The 15,542-nt window shown below is 38.9% G+C and overlaps 1 protein-coding gene across 1 annotated transcript in view; it reads left to right on the top strand.

Moving 5' to 3' along the window:
- DTHD1 (death domain containing 1) overlaps nt 1-1,887 on the top strand; it is a gene marked incomplete at both ends in the record, with an annotated part of 77,758 nt that extends 75,871 nt beyond the window's left edge. Inside the window, 1 exon segment of the mRNA XM_079723237.1 lies at nt 1,526-1,887. Coding sequence (XP_079579363.1) covers nt 1,526-1,887 — 362 coding nt within the window.
- Nucleotides 1,888-15,542: the final 13,655 nt, after the last annotated feature.

The raw sequence follows: 15,542 nt of genomic DNA on the forward strand, positions 1-15,542 counted from the left end.
AAAGCTAAAGAGGACAACAGATTTTAAGGTGGATGCAAGACCATTATTGACCTACACAGCTGATCATTAGGGCAGTATGGAATTAGGCAGAGATGATGGAATGACTGCGTGCGTCAAAGGACTTGCTGTATTAGTGATGGGGCAAGAAACATATTAAGCAGGAACAAAGGAAGAGAAGCTGTGGAAGTTTAGGGCAGTAATATTGAGCAGCTGAAGCCATGGAAGTGGAATAGTTCTGGCTGCTGATGAAACATAAGAACTGGCCATGTAAGTCAGTTTTTAATATGGAGACACCACACAGGTCAGTGATGTTGACAAGATTAAGAAATCATGTGGTCAGAGGTATGACTGACTATCAACAGGGTTGCTGTTGCTGCTGCCTGCCAATGGCAGAAGACAGATGATGTGGATGGGGAGAGGAAAGCCTACCCATGTAGCATGGACATTAAAATGAATATATTGCAAGGGGGAAGCAGACTGTTGGTTTGAAAGTGGCAGTGGAGGGGAAGGATGTGTTGGCTCCATTTCCTGCGTAGCTTTCACAGAAAAGTGGCATGATTTAGAGTGTAAAAGCAGGTGCAAGTTATGTGAGTAGGTAGACGGAAAGAACAGAGTAAAAGGTGGCAGACATAGAATTCTTTTCTGACACCAAACTGGGGAAAATGGAGCAGAGTTTTGCATGAGTGGGAGAAAATGACTGTGATGCAGGTTAGGGCTGATGTGTGCAAGGAGAGAGAAGGGCTTGAGGGGTTTGCTGAGAGTGATGGATTTTAAACTACACAATAAAATAGATAACAACCAAACAACAGAAAATTGGAATCTTGAGTTTAGGTGGTAGCCAGGAGTCACAGGGTAAGGGAAGGGGTATGCTGAACTTACAGGATATATTCAGAGATGTGTGTAGCTCTAAATAATCCAGAAGCCAGGGGGAATGTTGGTGAAATGGACCTTCCACAGAATTTCTCTTTGGATATTGAATTTTGGTGAGTTTGTGTGTGTGTGTGTGTGTGTGTGTGTGTGTGTGTGTGTGTGTGTAGTTGGGGGTTGGGGCATGAGGATTGACTAGCTGCTGCTATAATTTATGCATCAGGTTAGTACAAATTAAGGGAAGTAGTTTTTGAATCTAAAAATGTCTTCTAATATCGTGCTACTTGAAGTGTGGTTGGGGACCTCAGCATCAGCATCATCTGGGAACTTGTTAAAAATGCCCCTATCCTAGTCTTACTTAATTAGACTATCTGGAGTGGGGGCCTAAACACCATTTTAATGAGCCCTACTGGATCTCAGGGAAGTTAAAATTTGAGAAGCATTTCTAACCCTTTACAATAGGTGGTTCCCTCAGAAGAAGACCCCAGAAAGGGCAGGGGTTCAAAGGCTCTCAACTGTCCATCTGGGTGGTCCCAAATCTTTCTGCTTCTCAGAGGCCAAACCAGAGATTAAGTTTCCTGTGAACAGTTGGAGGGTTAGATGAGCACACCCTCCATGAAAGGGTCCTAACACTGAGTGTCCCACGTGTGCCTGGCAGAAGCCCTGTGGGACAACTTGCTCTACTGGCTGGCAGGCGAGCTCTCAGAAGAAAACGTCCTGTGTCTCTCCTCAGCCCTCCCCCTTCGTCGCAGCACAGTTCAGCTCATCAAACTGAAGAACCCTGATGATCTCACAGAACAGACCCACGAACTTCTCTGCTTTTGGAAAAGATCACTCCCAAATTCCACGGACAAACTTCGCCTTCTGGCTCGTCATCTCCGCAAGATCGGCAGGAGTGACCTTTCAGAAGAGCTCAAATTCAAGTGGGAAAATAAAGTGTCCACTGAACCCCAGCAGTGGTCTGATGTGGCAGAGTTCAGCCCCGTTGCTCTTTCTTTTGCCCTAGAAAAAGGGTCATAGTTGGTTTGAAGACTGTCAACATTTTACTAGCGGTTTCCAAGTATTGTTGTTTGGAGTGAATCTTTTTGATAGATGTGTTATTGAGACAAATGAAGAAGCACTAATCAGACAATAAAAAGCATCTGTGGGTTTGAATCCTCACTCATGGTTCAGTGATACATGTTCTGCAGCCAAACTTAATAGCATTTGTAATAGAGTTTGCCCTGTGTGTATTTTAATAGCTGGGGTTGCTTTTTAAGTGTAAAGGAAAGGTATGGTATACAGAATCCCTTTTTTTTTTTATTGTTATCTACATAAAAGTAAACTAGTTACCCAGGACTCCAAGCAACTGATTCACATTATGTGCATACCATGGAGCCCACAGATAACAATACAAAATAAATTGGGCTGCAGACGCCTGATGCTGATGATAGCAAATCACTTTAAGAAAACATCTAAGGTTGAAATAAATTAAAAATAGAAGAACACTTCAGCCATTTACTCCCACAAACTATTAATAAGATTTAGCCTAGAATCGGGAAAACCTCGTATGTTATTAGTAAAATGGGGCAGCTCAGAGACCATGGAGCATAAGTGAAAGAACTCAGGGCCTTTTGCACCGACTTAGGAAAACAACCTGCTACTAAATCAGTTTGACAGAAACCTTATTACATAAGCCCTACAGGAGCATTATTTTTTTAAAAAAACCACCTGTCAAAAAACAAGAACTAAAAGAAAAAGATAATAATTACCTAAGCCCTTCCATCATTGATAATTCCTGTTAATGTTTATGTTTTGAGGCTTTGGAAACCCTAAAGCACTTTAGCTTCCTGTAACAGCATGACATGAATGGGCCTTACATTAGTTACATGAAAAATTAAACATGTATATGGTTCTCAGATTTAAAGGCAGGATTTCCTTCTATTAAATTAACCAGAGACTTAGAGATCTATTTGGTTATATGTTAAAAAAGAAAATTCCAATTTTCAAACACGTTCCTATTAAGAAACCTTTCAGCAGTCAAGATTTTTATCATTTTTACATGTTTCCAGAAAGGTACAATATTTGTCACATATCTTTGGAATGAAGAAAACAGACTAAAATGTTCATTGTTTTTCTGACTACGAAGTAAAAAAGAAGTCACAAAAATAAAATTTGCCTCTTTTTCTGCCACTAGAGATTACTATTATGAAAATATTTTCCTCCAGTTTTTCTTTTTTCCTGGAAGGAAAGGTTTCTACTTCTGTGTATGCAGATGTATATAAACACACCTATGTGCACACACACTTATGCACAAATACATGCAAATCTCTTCAGACATATCACTCACTCACACATTTCCTCACACCCCCTCTCTGTGTCCTCATACCCCCCAAGCACGCTCACTCATATAGACACACGCATAGCCTCCCACAGACCTGTTACAGACACTCCTGCCCCTTATAGGGACAGACTCTCATCCACCTGTACCTTCTCACCTGCATTCATACACTCTCACATACACACACCGCACTCCTGCCGCCTCACACAGACACACTTCTTCATATACGTCTCCCCCGCACAGACACCCTTACACAACATACAGTCTCAGATTCACGTGTACACCCTCACATATGCCTCCACCCATGCATACACACCACCCTCCTGCAGCACACGCACACATATGCTCGTCAACATGCATACCCCCCAACACACACACACACACACACACACACCCTCTCACATTACCTGTACACCTTCACATACACACACATCCTCACACACCTGCACTCTCTCTCTCTCTCACACACACACACACAAACTCATTTACATCCATACACTCACAGGTACATATCCCTTCACACACACATGCTGACATACATTTTTCCCCAGAATTTTAAAAAATGCATGTATTATGGCAGCAGTAAAATAATATAAAGGTATATAAAGAAAAAAAAATTGATCATCTCTGCAGCACCTCCTCTCCCTTGGGTAACCAAAGGAATTATCAGTCCCTTATGTGGCATGTGTGCCACATCCATGCTCTACCCTTGTGCATCCTGCTCTCTGTCTGGTGGGCTGAACTGTAGGGACCACATTGGTGATGCTCTGGCTTCTGGGTGGCCTTGGTTAATGGGAGCCCCAGCAGGAGGCTGGGAGGAGGGAGAAGAGTGAGTTAGATGATCCCCTTTCTTCCTCCCTTGAATTCACTGAAGCTGGGATGCATCCCTCACCCAAAGGCCACTGCCCCTCTCCTCTATGGGCAGCTCTCTCCTGGGATTGGGAACCACTTCTGTTCATGTCCCATCCAGTCTGCGGTAGTGACAGCCATATTGCTGCACTGTTCCCTGTGGTTCTCCATACCCTACCCACCCTTTTAAGACAAAGCCTCCTCTAATTATCCTAATTTGAGTGTATCATGTGTTTCCTATTGAGACCCTGACTGGTACTTCTAATAGCAACTTACATGTTTTTTTTTTTTTCCAGAATAGGGGTCATATATTATTATTTAAATACTATTGAATTTTATTAAATTATGGGCATTTTCCAATGTCTTTAAATGCTTTAATAGCTGTATAATATCTCACTTCATAGCCATAGAATAATTAATTTTAGTATTACCTATTTTTGAAAATTTAAGAAGTGAAATAATACAGTATATATTCTTTTATGTCTGGCTTTCAAATTCAAATATATGTTGTTGAAATCCATCCATGTTGTTTATGTGGCCATAGTTTGCTCCTTCTCATTAATAAATAATATTCTATTATATGTAGATACTATATATTATACATCCATTTCACTGTAAATAGGTATTTCAGTAGATTCCAGTTTGGAGCTATCACAAATGGGGTTTATATGAACTTTCTTCAGACACATTTTAGTGAACATATATATTAATTTCTTCCAAACATATACTTAAAGAGTACTACAATTGGTTACCATAGTTCATTTAGCCTTTCCCCTCTTGTTGTATATTCAGATGACTTCCTTCTTCTCATAAAAATAACGATGCAATGATCATCTTTCTACATATGTATATAAATTATTATTTCATTAGGATACATTTTTAGAAATGGGATTACTTATTAGGAACATTTTTAAGGCTCCTGAAACACATTGCCAAATTGCCATTTTATATTCTAATCATCAGGTTATGAGGAATCTTAGGAAAACAGTATATTTAAGTACATTAATTACATAAATTAATCAACTTGAGGCACATAACATGAAATTCTACATCCTAGGTAAGCCTGGATTGTCTTCAATTGCTTTATTGGAAAAAAAAAACAGACATTGGTTTAAATATTTTACAATATTTCTTCTATTAATGAATAGAGCATATTCTAGTGGCATTGCCATCTTTAAAAAGTATCAAAAGGAGGAGTAATATAGCATATGGACAGATTCCAGGATGTCAGAGAACTTAGCAAATATAGCTAATTTCCAAAAAAAGGAATGTTAAATTCATTTATTCAACAGATATTTACTGAATGCAAACACTGGGTCAGGCAATCGGCAATCTGTTCAATGCCAGAAGTACAAAAATGAGTAAGAGACAGTCCCCTGGGTTATGCTTTCTGCGTAAAGGGAGATCGAATGAATGAGATCATCATATTGTTCACTGCCTGTAATGAACCAAGTTCTTTCGGCTTAGCCCTTTACAAGTATTCACTTATTTAATTCTCCCAGTGTCCTACGAGGTAGGTCCACAGCCCAGTTTTACAAGAGAGGAAACTGGAGATTAGAAAGATTGAGTGCCTTGTTTAAGGTCACAGGTGAGTGACACAGGACTCAAAGTTAGGTTGTTGGTTTGGTTCCCACCATATCATGTTGCCTAAACTTTCTCTATTCCTACTTCTCATTTTGCAAAACAGTATTTCTAATTCATATCAGCAGTACAAACAGATATTAGTTTTGAGGATGGGGATGGGGGAAGGGCTGGGAGGTGGGAAGGGGTTGTGATCATTGATAGTTGTCCCAACTCAATTAGTTAAATGCTCTCTTAGACTTGTTTAAGAGACTGACTGATTAGGATCATATTGCATATTGACCTACCACAAACTGGTGATGCACAAATACTGTGCTATTTGCAGTAGGTATCAGTAATCACCAATAAGTAGAGCCACATTACCACAACTTGGCTATTCAGGCACATCAAGAGTGCTTCAAAATAGTGGCTGCCAAACAGGACCATTTAGCAATAAAGCCTTGGGCATCATTACCGACATGCCTGTTTTATACCATAAAGGGGTAAGAATGCTTCTACCATTTAGAGCTGATCTACATAGCTCTATTAATATCAATTTCACTAATGAAAACCCATTACAACCATCATTTTGCTAATCATTAAGTACCACATTTTATAAATTAAAATACTTCTAACATTTATTATTCTAAGGAACAAAACCTGTGATGTTACATCATAGTTATCTTGATCAGATGTTTACCATATCTGGGGTATAAATTCATGACTGGAACAATTGATTATTCCTAAAAAATGTAACCTAAATGAATGCATACACAATATCACACTGTATATTCTGAAGTATTTTAGAGTAAAATAGAAATACCTTAATAAGCAAGTGAGGTAGACTTTGAGGGCATCATGATGCAACTTTTGAAATAGCTAAAATTTGCAAGGAAAGCTCTATTTTCCTAACCCAGTGTTTCTCAGTGGGGGTGTTACTGGCATTTTGAATGGAATATATTTTTTGAATTTTATTTATTTATTTGTTTATGTATTTATGGCTGTGTTGGCTCTTCGTTTCTGTGCGAGGGCTTTCTCTAGTTGCGGCAAGCGGGGGCCACTCCTCATCACGGTGCGCATGCCTCTCACTATCGCGGACTCTCGTTGCGGAGCACAGGCTCCAGACACGCAGGCTCAGTAATTGTGGCTCACGGGGCTAGTTGCTCCGTGGCATGTGGGATCTTCCCAGACCAGGGCTCGAACCCGTGTCCCCTGCATTGGCAGGCAGATTCTCAACCACTGCGCCACCAGGGAAGCCCTGAATGGAATATTTTTTAAGTGACCTGAACTGGCTCATGCATTGTAAGCCATTCAGCACCCTGAGCTCTGCCCACCAAATACACAGAGCTCCGCCCGACCCTAGTAAGTATGAGAAACAAAATTCCTTCCACATACATCCAGGCATGGGAGAGAGGGGTCAGGAGAGTACAAGTACTGTCACTGGACTTAAAAATAGGGTGTCATGAACCTTGAAAGAAGGTGCTGAGAACCACTGTCTTAATCAACTTTTGGCTTGAAGCAGGGCATAAAAGAAAGGGGGAAGAATAAGTTAAAGGAAATTTAGAAATTTATGAGCAAAAGAGGGTCCTAGCTTAAACTCTCACTGTTATCAGTGTTTGCAAGAAATGTCAACTGCTGTCTGATGACATGCCCAGAAATATCCCCGATGAGGGTTCTCCCTTGGGTATAGCCCAGAGCTGTGCTTTAGAATGAGAAGTTCATCTAAGGTACATAGTCAGGCTCCCTGAATTTAGAAGAATTTGGAAGAGTAGTAGGTCAGAAGAAAAGGGAAATATTGAGTGAGGTCGAAAAAGTGGCTGACGCAGGTCTCGGGTTTCCCCTGTATCTTGGCTAAACCGGCTTCTGGGCCCTAACCTCCTCAGAATGCCCCTGTGCTACGTCAAGGCGTTTTGACAGACATCACATCCTTTATCCTCAACTCGCCTCTTCTCCCTGGTGTCCTCCACTGGCACTTTCAATTTTCTTCACTTTGCATTTATTACCTCACATACTAAATAACATATTTCAATTACAGTTATTTATTTTTGTAAATCACCACCTTAGTGTATGTCATGCAAGGGTCAAGGAGCTTGTTCCTTTTGTTCATTGATGTAATCCTATTACTTAGAACCCTGTCTGGCACTCACTGAATGTCTCTCTGTTTTGTTATTCTCATTTTACAGATGAGAAAATTGCAGCTCAGAGTTACAGTGATACCCAGTCAGTGGTAGAGCCTGGATCAGACCCCAGATGATTCTGTTTACAAAGTCCTTTTTCCTCTGCTTCCAACACTCTGCCCCTGGCTCCCTCGCCCCTCTCCTGTCCATAGCCCTCTCTCTTCCATAACCTCGGGCAACGTTTTTCCAGTTTCCTGAATAACCAAGACTCGGTTAATTGTCCTTGGCACCCTATTCTTAAGTCTAGTTATAGCACTTCTATTACCCTGTTGTAGTTGCCTATTTATCTGTGTTTTTCTCCAACCAGTCTGTAAGTTTCTTGAGGGAAGAGACTGAGTTTTGTTCATCACTGAATTTCCATTACCCTGTCATGTCACAGCATATTGTAGGGACTCAATAAGTCTTTGTTGATTTAATGCATGAATGACATCTCTATACTGACATGCTTGGACCCTCTTTTCCTGTTCCATCTTCCTTCTGGAAGCAACACGGTGTGGGCAGATATTCTGTCTGAAAAGGTAAAATTTAGCTTGGACTCTAAACATCTGCTCTGTCATTCATCAGGTTGGAATAACAGACACAGATGAAACCTGCTGCAAAGTTACCAGGATCCGATTTTTCTCCCCCAAACACACCACAGCTGTAAAGTGTCCCTTTCTTTGAGTGACTGCTTTCTTACACGCTGAGAAACTTTGTTCTCCAAAATCACAGACTATCAGAAACTTTGCTGTTTGAAATCATATCCATAAGAAAGAAATATCCCTCTCTTGCCTGGAGGATTTAAGTCACTTTGACAAAGAAAAGCAGTCTTGATTGACAACCTGGATGCAGAGCATCAAATAAAGGATTTCTGGATACAACACTGCACATCTGTCTTAATGTTAGTGTTTCCAAGGAAACAGAACACTAGGCCCACTTTGCAGTGCAGACCTGATGTTGATCCCTTTACACAAGCTCTGCTTTGCTTTGAGCCGGTCAAAACACTCAGCTCCATCCTATGTCTATGACCTAAAATAACTCTGTCTTTGCCTTTGTTCACTGAGACACCACTGTTCCTTTGGTGTGTAAACTCCCTCATTGCAATGAGTCAATCAACCCAACTTTGTTGAACTTTAAGTGTGTGCCTGGTAGTCCTAGGCTGTTTGGGCTCCGACATCCATGCTTCTGTGCTCTAATCCAGTAGTTTTCAATGGCTGCATGTTAGAATCAGCAGGAGGTTCCTGGACCCATCCTGAGAAATCCTGATTGAAGTAATCTTGAGTGAGTCCCGGAAATCAGAATCTTTTTTTTTTTTTTTTTTTTTTTTTTGCGGTACGCGGGCCTCTCACTGTTGTGGCCTCTCCCGTTGCGGAGCACAGGCTCTGGACGCACAGGCTCTGGACGCGCAGGCTCAGCGGCCATGGCTCACGGGCCCAGCCGCTCCGCGGCATGTGGGATCTTCCTGGACTGGGGCACGAACCCGTGTCCCCTGCATCGGCAGGTGGACTCTCAACCACTGCGCCACCAGGGAAGCCCGGAAATCAGAATTTTATAGCACGCCCCCCCATCCCCCACAGTTGATTCTGCAGCCAAGGCTAAGAATCATTCTTCTGGCCAAATGGATCTGGAAAAACCGGAATGGGTGTTAAAATTCAGTTTCACAGGACCACAGCTCAGCCCCCTAAGTCAGCAACTTTGGCAGTAGACCTGAGGAATCTGTATTCTCAGTGAATACCTTAAGTGATGTTTACATACGTAGAAATTGAAGGATGTTGCCTACTCTATTTACTTCCTGCCCAAAGCACTTTATTGTTATTTTTCATGATTAGCATGGACCCAAGAGTAACACAGGAAGGAAAGCAAAAAAAAACCAGAGCAGGTTCTGTGCTGTGCTGAATATAAAAGATTTTTTTTCTCTTAGTTTATAGTCTTCTTTTGAGACAATTCATTTGTTCACAAGACTAGGCAGGGTGGCATAAAGAGCTGAGGCAGGGAACTGGGACAACTGGGAAGGAGGAACATCTGACCCAGAGGAACTAAATACAGAGTTTTAGTAATCTGTCTTAATGAGAACAGTAGTGCCCAAATCACAAAGATGAACTGACTCCCCTGGAAGCTGATTATTCTATGCCTTTAAATTTGGTCCCATTAATAGATTACACACCCAACTGTACACTGTGAATTAGTATTTTTGAACTTTTGTCTAATTTTAAAGAGCAAATTTATATTTCATTGTATTAGGTGTGCTAAAAATTTTAAATGCACTATATTATATTCTTTGTAGACATCTTTTTGTCCATTTTTATATATGTTGAGGGCCTCAAAAATTGAAAGTGACCCAGGCCTTGCTCCACCTGCAAGGCCATGTCTGTGCCAGACAAGTTGAAACTTAAAAAAATAGTCACTGCAAATGCCTAGATGCCACCACAAGAGGGCCTCTGTGTCTCAGATAACATTAAGGAAACATTCAACACTACAGAGAAATCCCTTTATGTTGTCAAGGGATTGTTTTGCATGATGCTTACAAATTTTTTTATAAGTTATTCTGGGGCATAACCTCACTTATGGCCAATATATTGTTAGTGTAATCGTACATCATTTTCTGGCTAAATTCTGCTCTAATGTTCTGAAATGTCTACTTCTCATTTGATATAAAGAAACAAAGTATATAGAAACTCCTGCATTTTTAGAGGCCTTTATATTACATGGTATCTTATGTTTCTTCAGTCAAAGCAAGGGAAATAAGACTGCAGTCTATTACTGACCATAGGAAATGTTGTGTACAATTTCCCTGAAATTATCTCGTAATAAAAATTAAAAGTATAAACTATTGAACGTATTATGGAATAAATGTATTTTTGACTCACTTCACTTTCTAAGAAAGTAGACAGATTTAACTGATTTGATTTCTAAATAATTACCTTCTAGCTTTTAAAATGTTCTGAATAAAGTGTTGCTATGGTTTGCCAGTAAGTAAAATTGGCTTACATACATTCAAAGTGGATTTCTGAATTAAGATTATTATTTAAAAATAATCAAATGATATTTTTCAGAATATTTTTAGTTGTGATTTTAATATAATGTATTTCTGAGATTAAATTCTGAAAAAAAAAGGTGAATATTACCCCTCCACAAAGCATCACAAAACACATAAACCAACAACAGTGTGATGGCAATAGAGCAGCCCCTGAACATTAAGCAAAAATAAGCAGAGCTGAAAACAGTCAATATATAAGGATAACTATACTAAAATGTGATTGATTGTATTAAAACATTTGCCACTTCTCTTTGTGGGAAAGCAATGCATTCCTGCCCCATGGTTGTTACTCTTGGTCATGTGATTTAGAGCACCCAGTGAAATATGAGTATTATATTTGATCAGAAGCTACATGAGCCATCGAGTGGTTCCATCATGTTTCTTTTCTCTCTGCTTTGAGATCAGCAATGTCTCAATTAAGAATGTTCTATCAGCCTGGATCCTGGAGTATGGAAGAGATTCATAGCCTATTTGTGACACACAGCATAAAAAGTATGTGAGAAAAATATATTTCATTGTAACTCCCTGGTTTCCTGATTGATGCAATTAATTTACCAAGCATAAGGAAGAAAAAAGTATGATTGGTTATCAATGCTATCAGACTTTAAGAAAAGGAGTGGAGCCATGGGCTTTATAAGGAAAGCATAAAGAAGAAAAAGTGAAGAGAAGGGCAGCAAAAATGCAACGATTGGAATCGTTGGTGTTAACAGCAGACTGCTCTAGCAAATGGGGGGAAGTGAAAGTCATTATAGGTAGGACAAGTCCAAATGCTATGGCACTGAAGAAAGACTAGTAATAGATACCAATTTATTGAATGCTGACGGTGTGCCAAGAGCTTTTTACATGTCATTTCATTTTATTCTCATAAGTATCCTTCAATTAGATGCTATTATTTTTCTTTCCTAGATGATGAAAGAGGTCTTGAAATGTTAATTCATTTACACATTCCCTTTTTCATTTGTTCATTTATTCACTAACTCATTATTCAATGAAGAAGTATTGGTTTTGTTGTTGTTGTTGTTTTGGTCTATGCTGTGCAGCTTGCAGGATCTTAGTTCCCTGGCCAGGGACCGAACCCAGTGCTCCTGCAACGGAAGCACAGAGTCCTAACCACCAGACCACCAGGGAATTCCCAATCAAGAAGTATTTGTTAAGCACCTATTATATTACTGGGTGGTGAAGTTAGGCTTTAAATCCCTCTCTATCTGACTCTGTGGTTGATGGAATTCTAAGATGACCCCCAAGATTTCTCACTCTCTTATCATACATACTCTGAATAATCCCCAGCACTATGAATATTAAGGATTTAACTCAAGAATTAGGTTATGTTACATGGCACAGTTGACTTTAAAATAAGGAGATTATTCAATTGGGCCTGACCTAGTCATATGAGCTGATCTCAGAAGAAGTCAGAGAGAATTGAAGCATGAAAGGAATTCAAGATAAGGAAGGTTCTCAATTCCTGAGATAAAGAGGGCCACATGGCAAAGATCTAAGTGTAGCTTCTAGGAGAAGAAAGCAGTCCCTGATGACAGCTAGCAAGACAATGGGGCATCAGTCCTATAACCACAAGGAAATGAATTCTATCAACAGCCTGATGAAGCTTGGAAGTGTATCTTTCCCTAGCGATACCTCCAAATGAGGACACAGCTGGCCAACATCTTGAATTCAGGCTTCTGAGACCAAGCTTGAGTGAAGGACTAGCTAAACTGTGCCAGACCCATGGAAACTATAAATATATAAATAGGTATTTTTCAAGTCATTAAGTTTGTGATAATTTGCTACACAGCAAGAGAAAACTAATGAATTCTCCTTTAGGCTAATAACTTTGAGTCATCATTAATCAAACTATAATTTATGTTCAGAATTATTTGCTTGAAAAGGTAGGAAAGTATGACAGTAGGGTTTAGAAATATGTTCAATAAAGAACAAGGCAAAATAAGGAAAAAGAAAAAGCAATGAGAAATGAATATAATAGAGGATCTCTAAGCTGTCCTCTAAATCAGAGCTTATGATTATATTTTCTATGATTTCATGACCTCTCAAGTCCCTTCTTTTCAAAGTTATTCTATGAATTTTATTAATTTTTCCAGATACACTGAGTTATTCGTTGACTCTAGGTAAAAGTTTGTGGCAGTAGTGGTCCAACCATAATATATAACTTTGAATGTGAGATATTTTTCAGGGCTGTGAAAATTTAATTTAGACATTTCCATTTTTAAAACTTTCTTATGACTACACAAGTCTCTGCAGCAGTTGGACTAGAATTCTTCATTATTTCCTTATGTGAGACTCAGGAGTCTGTGCAAAAGCTTTTCCCCCAAGAATAGTATGAACAAGTATAAGGGCACTTTCATTACTATTGTCTTTTATGTCAATGTATGTATTTTCTACCATAACCTTGACTTCTCTTCAGTTATGTTTTTTCTTTTCTTCTTATTTATCTAGCATGGGTTAAATATTCACTGGCAATTTGAAATTTTTTGGACAAATCCCTGTAATTTTTGTTCAAGATCCTTTCTTATTTAACCTTACTATTCTTCTGTAACAAAAGCTTCATGAATAGTTTCAATTTTCCCTATTCATAATATGTATCTATAATGAAATATCATTAAACTAAAATACGTGGAAAATAAATGACCTTTATTTTAAGAGACTCCCTTCCCCATTCCAAGATCTATGTAAAATATTACTCCAAATACAAAAATAAGGCATAAAAGCAGTAAACTGGTTTTCCATCCTACAGTTTTATGAAAGGAAATCTTGCCATGAGAAAGTAGTCTAAGCTTCCTAAGTAATGGATCTTCTTTGTGTCTCTCTTGAAGTGTGCTCCATTATTCATTAGTATTTGCTGTCAGGATGCCCTTCATCCAGGTTCAATTTCCTTTTCTTTCATTTTTAACTCATTACACTGAATTATGTATCTCTATTCAAGAAAACAATTCCCCTCTTCTTCGTTCTTCTTATGTATTTGGGAATGTAATTACCTTTGGATTCGGTAACATTGTTTCAATTAATGTCTCAAGTTGTCTTTCTAGAAGAGAATAGTTCATGCATGTCTTGTCTGTTTGGGCCTTGCACTGTTTTGAATAACGTATAAAGAAGTTAAACTGCCACTTCTAGTCACTGAATAGAATACAATAAGGAGTTATATTTACCTAGTTTATAAAATCTTGCAGAGGAGCAACTCTGCCTTTTGGAGAACAGTCTGGGTTAGAGTATGTAAAAATTGCACAGTATGGGCTGTCAATCTACTGCCTTATGACATATGTGAAAGTAACAGTATTAGATTATGGGTCAGATGTCCTGAATCTCTAGTTAAGGCTCTGAAATTCACTCACTGTTGACTTTTGGCAAGTCCCTTAATATCTTTGTCTCATTTTTTTTTCACTTAAAGTTGAAAGGACTGGATATATTTGAGATAGCATATTTACTACTTGAGGGTTGTTATTCTCTCATCTCTACATGTATCCATAACACATAGTTTATCGTGACACAATTCATACAATCGTTCATTCAAGTTCAACCAAAATCCTCATTCTTAAACTCAGTGGTTTTCAATATACTTTCTAACATTGAGTTATCATTTAACATGAAACAATATAACACTCCTGGAATAGACGGTTCCCAAATCTTCTTCTATTTTTCCAGTGTTCTATGTTTCTTGTTGCACCTTTTGATACAAGGAAGTTTGCGTGACCTCAAAGAGGGTCCCATTTTGCTCCAATTCTTGACTATGTGCCTTGCTTGCCTGCCCCTTCCTTAAGGTAGGACATACTTTGTTCCTGAGTAGAATGGACTGCTAGGGCAGTGGTTCCCAAACACTGGTGTGCATCAGCATCTGTTGAAACACAGATTGCTGGGCCCTGACCCCGGTAAATGATTCAGTACATCTGGGGTAGGACACGTGAATCTGTATTTCTAACAAGTTTCCAGGTAATTGTGATTTGCTGGTCTGAGGATCACATTTTGAGAAACACTGCTCCCTAAAAGAATATTCATTAACCTAGAGTTCATAGATCTCAAAGGTATCTATGGATAGAATTCAGAGAGTTCATGAAAAAAGATGGGTTAAAAATTATATTTGAAAAAAAATTATATTTGTGTTTTTACTAACCAATGCTGAATATAGGCAATACATCACAGAAATAGTAGTAGCACCTGGCCTTGTCACAATAGAAATCAGGGATATTTTATTATCACCTTCCAATTATTTCAAATTGTTTCAGATTTCAGTTTCTTAAGATAAGGTTTATGCATATCGCTATTTTGACATGACATTGGTTATTTTTACTTCATTAGATTTTGTTATTTTATGAGTTGCTAAAAGAACAGAGACTATTCTATCTCAGTTAAAAATATATTGATGCCTTAACTTCAATATAATTTCTCCTTTGTAATTTTATGTATTTAATTTTAAACTGGAAAACACCAGTCTGAATAGAAGTCATAGGCTTCCCCTATCTGCCTGAGGCTTCATGACAGGAGACGTGAACTCCCTTCCTAAAGGATGGGTATAATAAAGACTTTGAGATCAAGTCATATTTCACCTACCAGGACCATTCTGATTGTACCAGCACCGTTCAAAGATCTGATAGCAACAGAACAGAAGGTGCTGGGGGAAGCCTTTCTCTCATCTTTGAACCCGAGCAGGTAAACATCAAGCTACATGACCGGACAGGTGAAACTATACATTAAATTTAACCTTTCCCATGTTATTTTTACTTTTGTAGATGACACTACAGTGAAATGC

This window comes from Hyperoodon ampullatus (assembly GCF_949752795.1).
Source record: "Hyperoodon ampullatus genome assembly, chromosome: 1".
Lineage (NCBI taxonomy): Eukaryota > Metazoa > Chordata > Mammalia > Artiodactyla > Ziphiidae > Hyperoodon > Hyperoodon ampullatus.